The sequence below is a fragment of the Lynx canadensis genome, chromosome E3 (genome assembly GCF_007474595.2).
Source record: "Lynx canadensis isolate LIC74 chromosome E3, mLynCan4.pri.v2, whole genome shotgun sequence".
In the NCBI taxonomy this organism is placed as follows: Eukaryota; Metazoa; Chordata; class Mammalia; order Carnivora; family Felidae; genus Lynx; species Lynx canadensis.
In genome coordinates, this window is record NC_044318.1 from 34,776,905 (window position 1) to 34,794,218 (window position 17,314).

At 58.9% G+C, this 17,314-nt stretch overlaps 1 protein-coding gene across 1 annotated transcript; it reads right to left on the reverse strand.

The window, feature by feature from the left end:
* Positions 1–1,021: 1,021 nt before the first annotated feature.
* ARPC1B (actin related protein 2/3 complex subunit 1B) lies at positions 1,022–14,622 on the reverse strand. Its single transcript, XM_030300432.1, has 10 exons — positions 14,523–14,622; positions 7,405–7,481; positions 6,548–6,652; positions 5,885–6,107; positions 4,826–4,933; positions 3,655–3,861; positions 3,488–3,563; positions 2,376–2,581; positions 1,565–1,655; positions 1,022–1,352 (listed from the first exon to the last, which is right to left on the reverse strand). Exons 2-10 carry the CDS (start codon positions 7,466–7,468, stop codon positions 1,314–1,316), a joined length of 1,119 nt encoding a protein of 372 aa, XP_030156292.1. The 5' UTR covers positions 7,469–7,481; positions 14,523–14,622; the 3' UTR covers positions 1,022–1,313.
* Between the last annotated feature and the right edge of the window lie 2,692 nt (positions 14,623–17,314).

The following is a 17,314-nucleotide window of genomic DNA, read 5'->3' on the forward strand; positions in this document are numbered from 1 at the left end:
GTTTGTTTTGTGAGAAAGAGCACTTGAGCAGGGGTGGGGCAGAGAGAGAGGGAAAGAAAGAATCGCTAGCACGCTCTACGTTGTCAGAAATGAAGAGTCTGACGCTTAACTGACCGAGCCACCCAGGCACCCCGAGCCTGTCAGCTTTAAGCCAAGACTTGTCTGTAATGAGGGCAGACGGTTGACACTGTGAAGCCTCTGCTTGAGGCCTCGGTGGCCGAACAAGAGCCTGTTTGCCGTTCATCTTTCTCTAAGAGTAAGGGGGGGCCTGTTCCTTGGGGTCTCGGAACAACACTGATACCCTGGGGCCATGTTTCCAGCCCCAAGCTGAGCTGTAGGAAAAGGTATGTGAATATCTCCGTGGTCTTCCGGGGCCTGACAACAGTTGAGTCAGGACCAGAAGCTCACTTTGCAGAGGGCTGGTACTGGCTGGGTGGACCTTGGCACTGCATTTCATAGAGAATAAGAGGAGTTGTGTGGCCCGTCTCATTGTGATTTAAAAAAGGATCTGTGGGCCTCTTGCGACTGAGGAGGCTCTCCTGAGGGACGGGCCTAGAACAGTTTGAGAGAAGGCATCTTGAGGTACCATTTTTATGCAAACGTAAGGGGGAGTTCACAGTTCTGATCTGTTGATGTAAATCATGTTACCCAACTAGACTAAGAAAAAACCGTGAATAGGACACTAAGAAGCACACGTTAAATAGGCGCTCTGAGTGAAACAGGAATGGGGGAAGAACTGTCTCAGGAAATGATGTGCATATATCAAAAATCAACTGCCAGCATCGAGTAGAGAAATGCTTTCCCATTAAAGCCCAGAACCAGCTAAAATGTGCAACCGCTGGTCTGGGAATCAGGCTACTGAATGACGGGACAGACACCTGCTTCTGGCAGCCCCCTGGCTGGACTGCAGGGAAAGGAACCATGTAGGGGAAGGCCCTCGGGTTTAAAGATCAATTTTGCTGACAGGGAAAAATAAGCTACCTGAGCCCTTGTGAAAATGAACTTCTCCCAGACACAGAGACCAGGTCTGTGATTGCTTTTTTATTCCCTCCATGTTTTTGAAGCAGTTCATGACCAGCACCGTGCTTTGGGAACATTTGTTTTTCACAACAAATGAAAGCATTTCTTTAAGAAAAAGGCACATGTTCCTTCAATAGGTAAGAAAAGCTTCCCACCCCGCCCCTCCCCTCTGGATGGAGCAGTCCCCATGGGGACCCAAACTGGTACCCTAGAAACGTTCAGCAAAGCAACCCTTAGCCTCCCTGACCCCCTCCCCCCAGCAGTTGAGATGAGGGCAACATATTTCTCACAGGTCATTTGATCTTGAGGTCCTTCAAGGCTGATTCCAAACTCTGGAAGGAGACAAGCGGGACAGGCTAGTTCTCAGTGGTCCTGCCACACCCCACCCGCAGGGACCTTACCCTCCCCTGTCCCAGCCCTAAAGGGAGGTGCCGGAGAGGGTGTCCCTCATCACCCTTCGTCCCAAAGGAGTGCCCTTCTGTAAGAATGAAGGGGGCTCTCCAGTGGGGAGGGGGAGGAAGGGGCACGGTGGGACAGGCCTCACCTTCACGTCCCAGATGCTCATGCCGCCATCCATGCCCGTGGTGCAGAACTGGGAGCACTTGGCCTTTCCTCCGGTGAGCACCGAGATCTGGCTGTAAAGAAGACGAGGGCTTGATGGGTCCCAGCCTGTGGCCACACTGGACTCCAGCCTGCCTGCCCTCCAGGAGCTCCCACCCTTCTGGGGCAGCGGCTTGCAGAGAGCCCCGGGGGTGGGCTGTGAGGGGTCACAGAGAACGGGGTTCGTGAGTCTGCTTTGAGGAGGAGCAGGCGTGTTCATAGAGCCGAGGGAAGCCTAGGCGAGTGGAACGGGACGTGCAAAGGCCTGGGCAGGGCCTGCGTCACACGTGTGTGGGGAGAGTGCAGCGTGGCAGGACTGTAACTGGACGGGGAAAAACCAAAACGCAGGGCTGGGAAGATATGCAGGGCTAGTTCTGACAAGCCCTGAAAGGGGACATGAGTTTAGTCTGAAAAGGACACCGGACCTGGTGGCTACTGGAGGGTTTAAGCGGCCACACTTCTCTCTGGTTTGCTGTGGAGTGGACACCTGTGGCTGGCAGGATTTGGGAGCTGTGGACCGTCTCTCGCTCCCTTCATTCCTCAAGGAGGCACAGCCTCGGGGCTGGTCACACTGGCCATCCCAGAGCTTCTACAACGGTCCCCACACAGCCACGTTCTAAAAGCGAGGGGCACGCTGACTGCTGTGTCCCCACCTGATGCTAGTTTTGTGCAACCGACAGGTCGCCCTGCTCCCTAAATCTGGGCCCTCACCTTGACCCTGCTGGGAGGAGAGTCCAGGTCGGCCCCACCCTCACCTCACACTGTTCTTGTGCAGCGAGTCCAGGCCCGAGCCTGCGGCCGCACCGCCCTCCGAGCTCGCCTTCTTGTCCAGGTTCTGGAAGCGCTCCCGGGCCGTCAAGCCACGCTGCGAGCTTTGCTTGGGCACATCCAGCCGCCCACCGAAGCTTAGCGTCCCCGTGGCGCTGTCGTAGGTAAACAGCACCGGGAAACAGTCGTGGCCCTGCAACAGTCGTGAGGGTGCCATTGGAGCGCTGGCTGAGGGCTGGCACGGCGCCCCCAATCTGAGCACGGGGATCCAAGGCCGGAGGCAAGACACGACGCCGACAGGGGCTGGGCGGCGGGGGCCTCTGGCGGAGCCAGCGGGAAGCCAGTGCCGGCTCAGACACACAGCCGGCTGGACGGACCCCAGGTATAGAACAGGGACGGACGGTGGGGGCAAGCATCTAGGGGTGGCCCCTCCCCCAACAAGGCCAGTGGACAGTTGAGAAAGCTTGTCTGGGACGCCCCTGGAAACCTAGGGACTTTCTGCCCGAGCAGTCACACCCACTCTGGGAGACACCCCACAGCTGGGCGCTTCTGTTAGGCAAAGCAGGCCCAATCCCCTCCCCCACTCCCCCCCCCCCCCCCCCCCGCCCAGGACCGGAGTATATTTGCTGAGGGCTGAAAGGGGACTTGACAGATAGGTGGACAGAAGGAAGGAGGGAGGGCAGTGCGCTTCTGGATGTGTGGCTGGACCATGTGGCCGCCACTGAGTTAGGTGTGACCCTGTAATTTCCACTGGCCCGTGAGATGTAAGCAGAAACCTCAGGGTCCAGGGCGTGATTCTCCACTTCCTTATTCTTCCTCCAAGGTGGGGGGGGGGGGGGGAGTGTTTTGGAGACAAAGCGTCCACCTGCACAGAGCAGGGCCCCTCACAACGCCCACACTTTGTTACGTCATAGCAACTGGGGTGCTGTTACTGCGGTGTAACCGACCCATTCTGACCACAGATTGACGGCTGGCTGGAGCTGGGTGGGAGTGAGGAAGGAGGGAAAGAAGGTCGGGGGTGGGGGGTAGGCAGTGGTGGGCTGCCTGGCCATCTCTGGGAGACCTTTTCTAACTAGCACCGCTCCCCTCCCTGCCTCACCGCTGCCACCAGACTGTTCTCGGTGATGAAGGTCAGGGCCAGCAGCGGCAGTGTTTCAGAGGCCAGAGTTGCCACGCTGAGAGAGAGAGAGAGAGAGAGAGGTCAGCCACTCCGTCCCCGCCTGCTCTGTGCCTCCATTGCCCCCCACTCCCCTGGCCTGTACTCACGCCATTTTCTTGTCGGCATCGGCCAGGCACACAGTGCTGTCGTGGCTGACCCAGGCCACGCGGCTGCCACTGGCTGAAAAGCAGACGCCATGCACCCAGCCACAGCTACTGCTGGACTCAAACATGAGCTCCCCAAATGGCATCTTGGAGCCCCACGGGGTGGGTGCTGGACGCTCTTCTACCTCCTTGATGTAGGCTGAGAAGATCCTGCCAGGAGAGACCAAAAGAAAAAAAACTCAGGAGACCGGGGGTTCGGGAGGGACTGACCAGGGACTCCCTGTCCCAAAGTGGCCTGCTGAGGTCAGTGTCCAGCTAGAGGCTGGTGGATACCACAGCCAGCTTTTCACGTCCCGCATCTTCACGCTTGGGAGAGTCTGGCCTCAGTGCCCTCCTGTGCAAGGGAGTGAGTCCTGGCTCTGCGTCCTGTAACTCCCAGGGCCCTTGGGCCCTCATCTGAGGACTGACCACGCACGGCTGACACGGTCCCCAGGGGGTGTCCTGGTCCCCATCACGCTGGCCCCTACACTTCACAGCCAGCCCCGTGGATGCCCCTCCTCCCTGCCCTGCTTTCCCAGGGCCAACACGGGGGTCCGCCCGACAGGTCAAGGTGCCAGCAAACCAGCTCCCCACCCACCAACGGAGCCTCATCAGGACGTTCTGTGCGTGTCGGGGGCCTCCAAAGGGGCCTCCGGTGCCTGCTGCAGCCTTGTTTCCCAGGCGCCCAGGCCATCTGCCTGGAGCTGGGAGCCAGAGGCCTCGGGAGACTCGGGGGCGCTGGGCCCAGAAGTGAAAAACCGCCAGGAGCAACCAGAGGCTCCATTCCAGGCCCGAGATAACGGGGCACGGGTTTGTCTAAGCTGCTCGTTGTCCTCCAGATGGAAGACAAGGAAACCGAGGGAGGGGGACTCTAACGAAGCAGAAGAGGAGGGCCCAGGAAAGACTCCTTGCTGACACGGAGAGGCAGCAAGGGACGCATCCTGCCAAGACTCTACAAGGGCTGGAGACGGGGCCCAGCGACGACCCTTCTCGAAAAGCAAAACCTCTCAGATGCAGGGCTGAGGCCCCGGGTGAGCCTGCCTGCCAGCAGAGCTGGTCTGGGTCACGGGGTGCAGGGCTCCCTCCACCCTCCACTCCTAGTTCCCGTGCTGACATCCAGACCCTGCCCGCTCACCGGCACTTGAAGTCACAGGAGCCTGCGGCCAGGAGCACGTTGTTGGGGTGCCAGTCCAGGCTGAGGACCGTGGAGCGGATGGGCTTCTTGATGTGCTTGCACACCCACCTGGACAGATGGATGGAAGGGGGTCGGGACAGGCGAGCTCAGCACCCATGGCCTCTGTGCCCCAGGGACTCCACGTTCCCATGGGGCTTCACAGACCCTCTACCCCCAACCCCCCCGACAAGGTCCCAGGAGGGAGGGGCCTGGGTGCTGCCAGCCCACCAGCCTGCCAGGGCCCAGATCAGGCCAGTGATGTGCCAAGTGGCCTCCAGGGTGGGCCCTCTATCCCGGGTTTCCTTTAAACCCTATGACAACCCAGGGGACCTGCGTGGCTCAGTCGCTTAAGCGTCCAACTTCAGCTCAGGTCACGATCTCAAGGCCCATGGGTTTGAGCCCTACAACGGGCTGCACACTGACAGCTCAGAGCCTGGAGCCCGCTTCGGATTCTGTGTCTCCCTCTCTCTGCCCCTCCCCGACTTGTGCTGTGCCCCTCTCTCTCTCTCAAAAATAAATGTTAAAAATAATAATAAACTGCATGACAACCCGGGGGGCAGGCTCAGTGAGGAGTCACAGCAGCCAGCTGGCCAGGGTGCAGTGTGATCTCAGGTGTCCCAGACTCCAGCTTCTCCTCTGCCCTCAGGGACCTAGGGGAAGATACTACAACGCGGCCCTGGAACATGACAGGCTGGACATCCTGGGCGAGTGACCGCCTCAGGGCCTTCCTTTGCTCATCTGTAAAGTAGGGACAACAGATGTCCAGTCCAGGGGGCTGTCGGGGAGTCCGTGCCAGCATGCATGCAGGGCTTTCCGCAAGGCCCACCGAGCAGTCGTGGTGTGGTCTGTGCCCTCATCAATGGGACGGCTGTGGAAGTGCCCCTCGCCTACGAGGCTCTACTCTGCCAGGGTCACATGAACAGTGACCTGACACGCCATCCAGTGCTTCCTGGGACACCAGCCCCACCGCCTTTTAGTCTGCAGCCCCCAGGGTTCCTCCCAACCCTCCCAGGCACCCACCAGTCATTTTCCTGCTCAAAATAACAGATGGAGATGACACGGGAACCACTCCCCACAGCGAACTTGTTCTCATTGGGGGCCCAGCGCACACAGCGAGCAGCCCGGTTGATGCGCAGGATGACCAGCGTGGGCTTCCACGTGCGGCCCTTCAGCGTCCACACGTAGGCGTTGCGGTCTGTGCCGCAGGTCACAATCCGGTTACTTTCGGGGGCCCAGTCGATGCCTGTGGGGCGGGGAGGAAACGCGGCTGAAGTCATCCAGCAGAGGTGGCTCTACAGTGCTGGTGGAGGAGGGGATTAAGGGACACAATCTGGAGGAAAGCTGCTCCAAGGGATACTACTAGAACTTCTTGAGAGTGTTACAGCTCTCCAAAATATCTCCAAACATGCCGGAAAGCCAAGAGACAGAAGAGAAACGGGTCCTTGGTGACTCTGAGCTGAGCTGCTGGATCAAACCTTTCCTGAAGCCCAGAAACCTCTCTGAGTTTTTCAGTAATAAGGGGCAACATGATCCCTTTTAACTTAAGCCAGTTTGAATCAGAATTGTGTTGCTTGCAACCCAAACTAGCCTACCTAACACACTGATTGGGAGGATGGCCCTGGCTGGCCCTGCCCCATCCCCCTGTTTCCTTCCAGGAGAGTGATCCCAGTCGGTCTGACGCACCTGTCACCTGTCCATTGTGCTCCTTGAGCTCGTGCACCTTGACCCACTTGGCCCCACTCTTCTCATAGATGTGTACCTCGTGGTTGTTGGGGCAGATGGCAATCTCTGCGGGAGGGGAGGGGAGGGGAGGGGAGGGGAGGGGAGTGAGGAGGCATGCGTGCCCAAGTCCCCCCCACCCATTCCCTCATGACTCCCTTCTACCAGGAACACCCTTCACAGGCCATCTGGGCAATACCTCGCTCTTCACTGCCTTGGCAGGGGGTTCCCTGAAACACCTTGTGACCCCTCCCTGGGGACTAGCCATCCTTCACCTGTACCCGCTACCCCCAGGCACCCCCACAGCGGTCTCATGACCTCTGGGAGTTCTCCCTTCCCCCTGCTACTGCCCTCTGCTCCCCAGCTCCAGCCCTGGGCTCCTTGCTGCTCCTGACGATGCCAGGCTCTCCTGCCTCAGGGCCTCGACATGGCTGGCTCCCCCGCCTCCTCTGTGTCTCTGTGCACATGTCCCTTCCTCCCGGCCGCCTTTTCTAAACCAGCGCCTCTGCCTCCCATGCTTTCCCCTCCTGCATGTTTTTCTTCACTGCTCATGTCACTACCTGCCACTGCGGGCTGTCTTCACCTCTCACCCCCAGCCTGGGAGCCCGAGCGGCACCTGCAGCAGGTGCGGGGCTGTGCTGTCACCTCCACCCCGCAGTGCCCACTCGCCTGCTGCCCCCCCCCCCCCCCGCCCCGAGCTCATTCATCCCCTCTTACACACTCAGGACCAGAGATGAGGAGGCGAACGGCCAACCCCCAGAGCCCACAGGCTAGGGGGCTCCCGCCCCTCCTCTGCCAGCCCACAGGCAGCGGGTACTCACGGGTGCGGTCCTTGTTCCAGGCGTGACAGCTGATGGGCTCCACGAGGAAGCTGTGGTAAGCCATGACCGCTCAGCTCCTGTGCCCGAGAGGAAGGGACCCCAAGTCAGCCCTGCGTCTGATCCCAGACCGGGCTCCCAGCCGACCCCGTGGGCAGGCAGCAGGGGCTGGCCTTCCAATGCCACTTCCTTCCCGTGGGTGGGGTGTGTTGACCTGTGCCTTGTCGGTGCTCACCACCTGCACCTGGGTTTCCTCACAGGTAGAGTGCCCCCCCCCCCCCGGAAGGACGGGGTGGGGACGCAAGGCAGGTGGTGCCCAGCACGCAGCAGGCCTTCCACACCCAGAGCTTGGCTTTCAGGAGATGGGGGGGGGGGGGGGGAGGTGGAGGCAGGTCTGCCCTTTCTCACCCAGAAATCCTTTCAAGGGGAGGAGGGGTGGGGCGGGACGGCCCGGAGTGGGTGGCTGGGCTGTGGGGATGCAGGCAGGCAGGTACAGAGGGCAGCTGGGTACACCCCCAGAACTGGGTCCAGCTCTGACGGCACCTCCCACCTTGATAGCACCCCCCCTCCCCCGCTCAGGCCCTGCCGCTGAGCTTCAGAGGAGCCCGCTGAGCCTGCGGCCGGGTGGGGTACACACAGGCAGTCCTTTCGCCCCCACCCCTTCCCGCACAGCTCTGCCCACCCCTGTTCCACTTGGCAAAGCCCTGCTCACCCTCTCTGAACCTCAATGTCCACATCTGCAAAATGGGAACAGGAATCCTGCCCCCGGAGGTGTTAAGAGGGTAAAGTAAGATGATATGCCATAGCAGGTGTTCATGCAATGGCAGCTCCCGCGTGGTAACACCCAGCCATGGTCCACCCACTAGGGGTCTGTCTCCCCTGCCAGACCCGCGGCTGATCCTGGGGCACACCGGGCCTCAGGCCTTTGCACTGGCGGCTCCCTCCGCCTCCTAAGCTCCATCCCTGGGGGCCTGCGTGGGGAGCCCTCATCGCTGCCCTGTTTAAGTCTGCATCCCAACGCCACCTTCTGGCGAGGCCCTCTCTGACTGCTGATTTGAAACCGCGACCACCTTCCCCTACCTCAGCACTCCCTCTTCCAGACTGAACTTTCTCCACAAAGAATCCTCATGGAACATTCGTTACACTGGACTCACTCCCTTCACCCGTTCTCTGTCCCAGCTGGGACGGAACGAGCTTGATGGGGACAGACATTTTCCACTTGTCTTGTTCACAATTCTTTCCTTGTTTTGCTTGGCACGTAATAGGTGCTCGGTAAGTATGTGAGGAACACGATTGTTTAGTCTCACTAGTGTCCAGAAGAGTAAGTTCTTTATTTAAAAAATTAAAAAGGGGCACCTGGATGCCTCAGTCAGTTAAGCATCTGACTTCGGCTCAGGTCATGATCTCACGGTTTATGAGTTCGAGCCCTGTGTTGGGCTCTGTGCTGGCAGTTTGGAGCCTGGAGCCTGCTTCAGATTCCGTGTCTCCCTCTCTCTGTGCCCCTCACCTACTCGCGCTCTGAGTCTGTCTCTCAAAAATAAATAAACATTAAAAACAATTTTTTTAATTAAAAAATGGGTGCCTGGCCGGCTCAATTGATTAAGCGTCCAGCTCTTGGATTTCAGCTCAGGTCATGATCTCATGGCTCGTGGGTTCAAGCCCCACATCAGGCTCTGCACTGACAGCATGGAGCCTGCTTGGGATTCTCTCTCTGCCCCTCCCCTGCTTGCACGCGCTCTCTCTCAAATAAACAGTAAAAAAAAAAATTTATTTTAAACACTACCACCCAACATTTCCTGAATGCTCCTTACTTGCCAGCTCTAAACAGTCCAGGCATTTTTTTTTTTAATACCAGTATAATTAACACACAATGTTAGTTTCAGGCGTATAATATAGTGACTCAACCATTCTGTGTATCACTCGGCACTCAGCAAAGTGAGTTTTACGGTTGGTCCCCTTCACCTATTTCATACCCCTCCCGGACCCCAGGCGCTCTCGACTTTTGTGCTTAGATGCCACAGCCCCAGATGACAGATGTAGAGGCCGAGGTCCAACAACCGGAAGCTACCTGCCCAGTCACACAGGTGTCTGGTGTCACCAGGAACTTGGCTGCCTCCCCCACCAGACTGGCAGCTCTTGTGTCCCAGGGACTGGGCTGAAGAAAGGCTTCTCCCCAGCTCTGGGCCTGAGCCCTGAAAACCCAGGAAACTAGCGGGCGCCTAGCCGGCCCCTCACAAGATGGGCCACCTGTTCGGGCGGAGCTTACCCAGGTGGCAGGCCAGGAGGCCCTGCTGGAAGGCACAGCACTGAGCTCGGGCTCAGGCACAGGAGAAGGATGAGCTGCATGGAGCCCACCGTCCAGCTGAGAAATCCGGGGCTCAGTGACCAGCTGGCCCGAGGTGGCACCACGCATCCTGCCAGGCCTGGCTTCCTGACCCCCCAGCAACTCTTGCCCAGCCCAGATGCAACACCTGTTTTCATTTATTGCAGGAAGCTCTGGAAGGTTCTGGGGCAGCCCAGATCACACAGACAGACACAGGCATGTACAGGGCAGGGACATGCCTGGAGCGGGGCACCAGGCAGGTCCTCAGCACTGCGGAGAGAGCGGACACACCTGCAGCCACTCCAGCCACACACGCTCATGCGTGCTCAGCCCTGCGCACACGCACGCGCACGCACACACACACACACACACACACACACAAGCACACTGTGCTCACGCGTGTCCAGACATACACACGCACACAAGCACACTGCTCCCACCATGGCTACTTCCCCAGCCTCTCCTTATAAAGCCTCTTTGTGGAAGGCAAAGGCCCCGGAAGTGGCTCTCTGGGGGGGCCCCCAGCTCGGGTCAGCAGGCCTGATGGGGATTTCCCCTGGCACTTCCGGAGCCTCGGGGCTGGGTCAGCTCTGGCATCCAGCTTGGCTGGGGCACTTCATCGCTGTCCACACCACAGATGACAAGACTAAGAAGTGGGAGCTCCAGGCCTACCGGAACACTATACTGTGCTCATCTGCCCACCCCCATTTCCCACGGTCACCAGTGGGGCCGAGATCAGGCAGAGGCCCACTTCCACACCCCAGCTGGGCTCTCGTGGCCTCAGAACTCCAGCTGAGGCCAACCACCCCCTACCCCTTCAGCCCCCGGTGGCTCAGGAGGAAGCCCTGTGGCTACAGCCCTGGGGGGGTGGGGGTGGTCTCTGGGTCCTAGACTTGAGCCTGCACCTCATTAGCAGAACACAACTTCCCAGCTCCAGCTGTCCCAGACTGTGTGGCCGGGGGTCTCCGCTCCTTGCAGGGTCTTGCTAAGAGTGGCTAGACACATGGGCCAGGCTGTAGAAAGCCCATCTAGCGAGGTGCTCCAGAGTCCCAGGCTGTGAAGATGGAGAGGCTGGGTGTGCTGAGACAGCAGCTTCCAGAACTAGTGAATAACGCAGCCAAGAGGACCTGGGGAGCCCTGACCGTTGTTTCCTGAGAACCAAAGGTTCTCAAGTGGGAGAGGAAGGGGCTGATAAAGATGGCTACAGGCACAGTGGGACAGGCAGGGGCGGGAGGTTCAGACCACATCTATCAGCCAATCACACTTTAGCATGAATTCATTCAGAAATACTCATAGTACACTGAATCAACACCTTAAAGGGGGTAGAGGGTAGGAAAGGGGATGGGAGAGAAGGTGCATTTTCTTCTTTTCATCACTTTTTCGTAACTTCTGCAAAGCAACTAAAGCCAGCAGGGCCTCAGCAATGACTCCCAACCCCCACGTTTCAAATGAGGAAGTGGCCATCCAGAGGGGGGAGTAGGTATCTGGCCACTGTGGCCTTGGGGGCTGTATCCTCCTAGAGGAGAATCACTGGATTGTTCCCTGTGGTCAGAAGCAGTGAAGCAGCCTTCACACCAGGCCACCCTGCCACGGGGAGCTTGGGCTGCATTACTCCCAGGAAAACCCCCACAGGGGTTGGGGGAGGGGGGCACCCACTCCCAGCCAGCCACCCTGAGGCAAATGCAACTAGGGCTACTTGGCCCAAGTGGGTGGACAAGGTGGTGCTTCAGCAGTGGCTCCTGGTAGAGACCAAGGCAGGCTGGGGCCATGGTCTCCGGAACACCCACCCACTTGTCACTGCAGCCCTGTTGAGCCAGCACCATGGGCCCATTTAACTGTTGGGGACAGAGAGAGGAAGGAGCCCAGAGGTCCGTGTGCAGGACTCTGGCTCTGATTAACCCAGAAACAGAGGCTGGGGGAGTGTGGGCCAGACCCTGAGTCTCCCCCGGCTGGCTCCCCTCTGCCAGCCTGAAACCAGGATCTCAGTGTTCCCAAAAGCACTTCCCCTGCGTCTTTCCAGCACACCGTGAATGCGCAGTATGAATGGACTGGAGATCCCCCAGGGCTAGGGGTGGGAGAGCACAGGGAAGAGGGATGAGGACTGGGAGCGGGGAGTTGGGTCTCCAAAGTAGGTATGGGTCTCCCTGCACGGGGTTCCAGAGACGCACTGGGGTAGGGATGTAAGCTCCATAGGGGCGGGGTATGTGTTTGTTCACCGATGTATCCAGCATCAGTTAGAGTGCCTGGCACATAGTAGGTGCTCAATAAATATCTCTTGAATGTGACTGAACGAATCCCATCCTTTTCTTCAGGAGATAGGTTATAAGGAATGAATATGCTTCATTATTTCAGTGACATATGTACGCAATTTATAAGTATTTACCGGGAGTACGTGCTCAGGTTTTTTTTTCCTGATTAGGGCCAACAATCAAGAAAGCTTGGAAACCTGAAATCAAGAAGGTCCTCTCTGAGGATGTGGGAAGAACTCAGCTCCTCTCCAAAGCAAAGCAAGGCAGGTAAAGCCTTGGGCCAGGCTGCCTTCCTTCCTCTCTCCATGGATACCCTCAGTTTATACTTCCTTCGCCTCTGTATCAGAAAAGCCTGGGGCTGAACAAGGCGTTGGCAGTAGGTTTCTTACTGCTTCAGCTTCTCTGAATCCAGAGAATGGTTCGCCCGCATTCGAGGCTAAACCAGGCAGGAGCTGTCTGGAGCAGGATCTTGGCCCTACAGGCACTCAGGGAAGTCCCCACCCAGCTCAGACGCTCCAGGGAGCCGCGAGCAAGCCATTTTGCACACGTGCTAAGCAGTTACTCAGCTTCCTGTTGTGTATGGAACAGCCCTTGCCACCCCAAACAGACCAGCCTGTCTCTCCTCCCCAACTCTGCTCCTGAAGTCTTACAAACCAGGCAAAAATCGAGAAGCACAAATGAAAACAATCATAGAAAGGCACCACAAATCTTGATGAAACAACCCAAACAGAAACAAAATCCAAAAACACATAAAACTCAATGTGGGCAGGGTTGTGGAGAAATGCTCATTTGTTGCTAAGTTGTTCAACCTTTCTGAGGGGCAGCAACTGTAGGAACAAAGAACAGGAACAGGAACTGAAAAATAACACACTTCGCTGGCATAAATTCATTTTGGTGCTAAGCAAATAGCCACTGGCTTTTTTTTTTTTTTTTAAAGCGAACACGTCCATAATAACCCCCTTTAGAATGGTGGAAGGGGTGGAAAAACCCAAAGACTCCAAATATGGAACGACTTGTGACACTAACATGTTAGGATACCATTTAACTATTTGAAAAGACCTATGTGGGGGCGCCTGGGTGGCGCAGTCGGTTAAGCGTCCGACTTCAGCCAGGTCACGATCTCGCGGTCCGTGAGTTCGAGCCCCACGTTGGGCTCTGGGCTGATGGCTCAGAGCCTGGAGCCTGTTTCCGATTCTGTGTCTGCCTCTCTCTCTGCCCCTCGCCCATTCATGCTCTGTCTCTCTCTGTCCCAAAAATAAATAAATGTTGAAAAAAAATAAAAAAAAAAATGAAAAGACCTATGTGGATTACGCACAAAGACACACGTAAACTAACTTTCCTGGCATCTTTAAGTGCCCAGTATTTACCCAAGACTTTGACGTACATTCTCTTTTACTTCCTAAAACAAGCCTGAGAAGTTATTTTGATGTTTGTTTTTTTAAACCTTCATTTCGTACAGGAGGAAACAGACTCAGACAAAAGCCACGATTTGCTCGAAGCCACACAGCTCCTCAACGTCAGTTTGGTATTCTGACCCCAAATCTCGGAGGTTGGCATCATCTGGACACTGATAAGTGTGGGCAGGCCTTATCCCGGCAGTGGCAACAATAAATAAGAGAATCCTCGCCCTGTGTGTGCCTGGCACGTTGCCAAGTGCCTTCTACACGTTATCCCATGTAAGCCTCACAACTTGAAAGGCCCCCATTTTACAGATGGGGAAGGTTGCGATCCAGAGAAGTTAGGCGGCTTGCTGAGATCATGGGCCAGGGAAGGAATCTGGCACCCTCACCCGGGTCCCGGAGGCCTCACGGGGAATGCGCGCGCTTAACCACTGGGCGGCATTGCCTGCCCCGCGCGGGGAGTCTGGGGCCAGCCTGGAAGAACCCCGGGGAGCGCCTCCGGCTCCGTCCCCGTGCTCGGCGGGCTCCGGGGCTTCCTGCCAGTCTTCACAGTGTTACAGTCACCGCCCTGGACGGCCTATCTGCCCTCCCCGCCGCCGGCGAAGGAGGGGCCGCTCGGTTCCGCACTCGGGACCCCCTCCCGGTACGGATCGCGGACCCGGCCCCAGGGGCCGGGGGCGGGCTGGGGGCCGGGGAGGTGGCCCGGGGGGGAGGGCGGGGAGGGGGGGGGAGGGACAAGGTGGGCGGGGGCGCCAGCTCATTTCCCGGCCGGAGCAACCCGGAAGGCTGGAGGATGGAGGGGAAGTGACTGGGCGTGGGGCCCTCGCGGCCCGAAATAACGGGGGACACCGACCTCGGGGCAGAGTCAGGGAGGGGCGGCCGGGGCAGGGGGAACGGGGGGCAGGGGGAACGGGGGGCCGGAGCCGCCCCGAGGGCGCCAGGGGCAGGGAGCCCTGCATTTCCCTCACCCGGAGGAGAACACCATCCGCTGGTCCCCTCACCTCCAGGCGACCCCACACACCTGGAGAGGCCCCCTCCCCGCGCCCCCACACCTGCGGTCGCCCCGTAACCCTCCCCACCCGCGTGCAACTCCCCGTCCCCTCTCCTCCGAGCGCCCTGTCCCCTCCCGACGGCCCCCAGCCCGCTCACCTCGGGGCGCCCCGGCCGCGGACTCTGGGCAGTCGACGCGCCGAACCGGCTCTGGGCCCCGCGCCGCGCCGCAGCCACTTCCTCGTGGGCGGGGGGCGGGGCCTCCCGGCCTCAGCCCCGCGGGGACGGGGGCGGCGACCAGGGTGGCGGCCGAGAGATCCCAGGCCCCGCCCACCCATCCGGGGTGGGGGCCGCACCGAGCCAGGGCGCCCTGAAATCGTCCGCGACCGCCCTTCACTACTTTATGCGTGGGGAAACTGAGGCTCGGAGAGAGGCGCACAGCCCGAGCGGCAGCTGGGCGGGAAGCCGGGAGCTGGGCGGGGAGCGCACGTCCCCACCGCCGCGAGAGCGTCCTCTCCATCCTTCCTCTGTGAGCCGATGCCCACAGGGCGCAAAAAGTGCAAGCCCGGAAGCGGGTGTAGTCGGAAGCGAGGCCCTCCCCGCGCTCTCGGCAAAATGCGCCCCCGGGCGGGGGTGCGGGTCGGCCTCTCGCAGCGACCGTGCCTGACCCAGCTGGGTCCCTCAGCGGAGTTCTTGCCCTTGGAGTCCGCTGCAGCCCTCCTCTGGCTCCTAAGTTACCTGGTGGCCTCGAAGCCACCTGAATTTGGGTTTGGGGCCAAGGGGTCCCCAGGGGTTTTTCCATCCCTAGCCTCTGCCTCATCGGTGCAGATGTGGCCCGGTGGCTGCGCAGATGCGGGAGACCCCGGTGAAAACCTTGTTGCGCCCTCGCAGTCGGTCAGGCCCCTCCCTCGGGGCCCTCTCTCCCAGTGCCAGGCAGGCGGCGGGCGGCAGATGGGGTGCGGGGTCTTCCGGGTTCCCGGAGGTCTGGGGGCTTTAACGCATGCCGTTCTTTCCGCCTAGAACGTTTTTCCCGCCCTGTCCCCACCTGGCCAACTCCGGTTTGTCCTGCAGGACGTGTCTCTTAGGCCACTGTGTCCACAGCCCGCTCCCCATCAGGGGTGTCCGCTCTCCACTGGACTCCCAGCTCCTGTACACCGAACTCTGCCCTCTGCCGGGCCGTTGGGAGGACTCCATGGATCCAAACACGGAGCACTTCCTGCCGTGAGCGCGTGGAGCTCAGCAAACTGAACTCCAGAGGTTTGTAGGACGCGCAGCCCCGGCTCTGAGGAGACACTGAGGGGCTGTTACCAGCCCTCCCGTCTGGCTGTGGCCAGTCCCAGAGATGGCTTCGGTCTGCACAGATAAAAAGTTTCAGATGGTCTGTAGCGGCACCCCCGTCTTGTGGGGACGAGAGCAGCTTAGGAGCACCGAGGCAACATCTGTTCCATCCCTGGCTTCTAGATGCCCAGGGAACGACCCCAGGTGGGGCTGACCCCCATCTCCGTCACCCGCCTGAGTGCTCTAACCCGGTCGGGCTCCGGCTGTCCCCTGTCCTGAGCTCATGACCTAAGACTGGCAGGGGCAAAGCAAGGCCCGCAGCTTTGGAGTATGGAGGAGGGAAAGGAAGACCCTTCCGGGTGAGCCGCGTGAACCTGAACCTGAAAGTGGAGCAGCTGCAAGGGAAGATGACGACATAGGTAGAGCTCAGGTGGAGAAAATCCCAGAGAGATGGTCAGCCTCTGACTGGCCAGCTTGAGCCCAACCTGCTTCCAGAGGTTTCGGACAGGTGAGCCAAGGAATCGATTTTACTATTTAAGCTGGTTTCCATCGAGACTTTGTTACCGGTTGCTAAAAGCATCCTGACAAATGTGAACACCTGAGGACTCTCTCCTCCTGTGTAAACTGAGCTTGTCAACTTAGTGGGAGCAGAAACCGGGGCGCCTGGGTGGCACAGTCGTTTAAACGTCCAGCTCGGGGATTTGTTCAGGGTGTGATCTCACGGCTCAGGAGTTCGGGCTCTGCGCTGACAGTGAGGAGCCTGCTTGGGATTCTCTCCCTCTCTGCCCCTCCTGCGAGCGTTCGCTGTCTCAAAATTGCAGGAGTTAATGATCGCAACAAGTTAACTTGTTGTTAAAGCCAACAAGCGGCGTTAGAAAATGGAGTTTCCGGTAAATGGTGCTTCTTGCTGTGCCTCAGTCTCTGAATGTATGAAGAGGCTGACTCGTGATAAGTGCTGCAACCCCCTCACAGGCCTGCAGCCACTGTGGGAAGACCCGACCACACCACACACTGGGAAGCCATGGGAGGGGTTATGTGAAACGGCTCCCTCCTGGGATCAAAGTTCTTCAAGCCTTAAGTGGGGTTCTCCTGAGCGAGGGCGACCTGGGGCGGAAGGCTTCACTCGGAGTTCTAGGAACACCTCACAGAGCTTGTTTCTTGCTGGAAACCGCGTGCCCCGTCCCCCGGGACCCTGGGGGTGAAGACGCTGCACTCCCCCTTCTCAGGTTTCCAAGAAATGCAGCTTGGAGGAAGGCAGTCATCCCCAGGTCATCGAGGTTCTTTCCGGCTTTCTGTTCCACCTCCTTGCTGCCTCCTGGTCACAAGAGGGCAGCCAAGCTCCAGGCGTCTGGACTCCGGAAGTGGTGGGCTGGCCCAGGCAGCGGGGAGACCAGGGAGGAAGACCTGTCCCAGAAGCACCCAGTCTGAGCTCCTAATCTTAGCATGTGCCCACCCCCAATTGGGGACCACGGGTTTCTGTCCCTGAGATCAAAGGACTGCCACCCGATCCCCATGGGGACGAACCGGAGAAACCCTTGTGTCTTCTTTCTCAGCCTAGGAGGACAGATGTCCACCACGCAGAGGCCCAGAACACGCTTAGCATTCCACGTGCCAGGACCCCGATGGGGGCAGCACCTGTTGAACACCCCCTGCCAAGTCACGTGGTTTTGTAT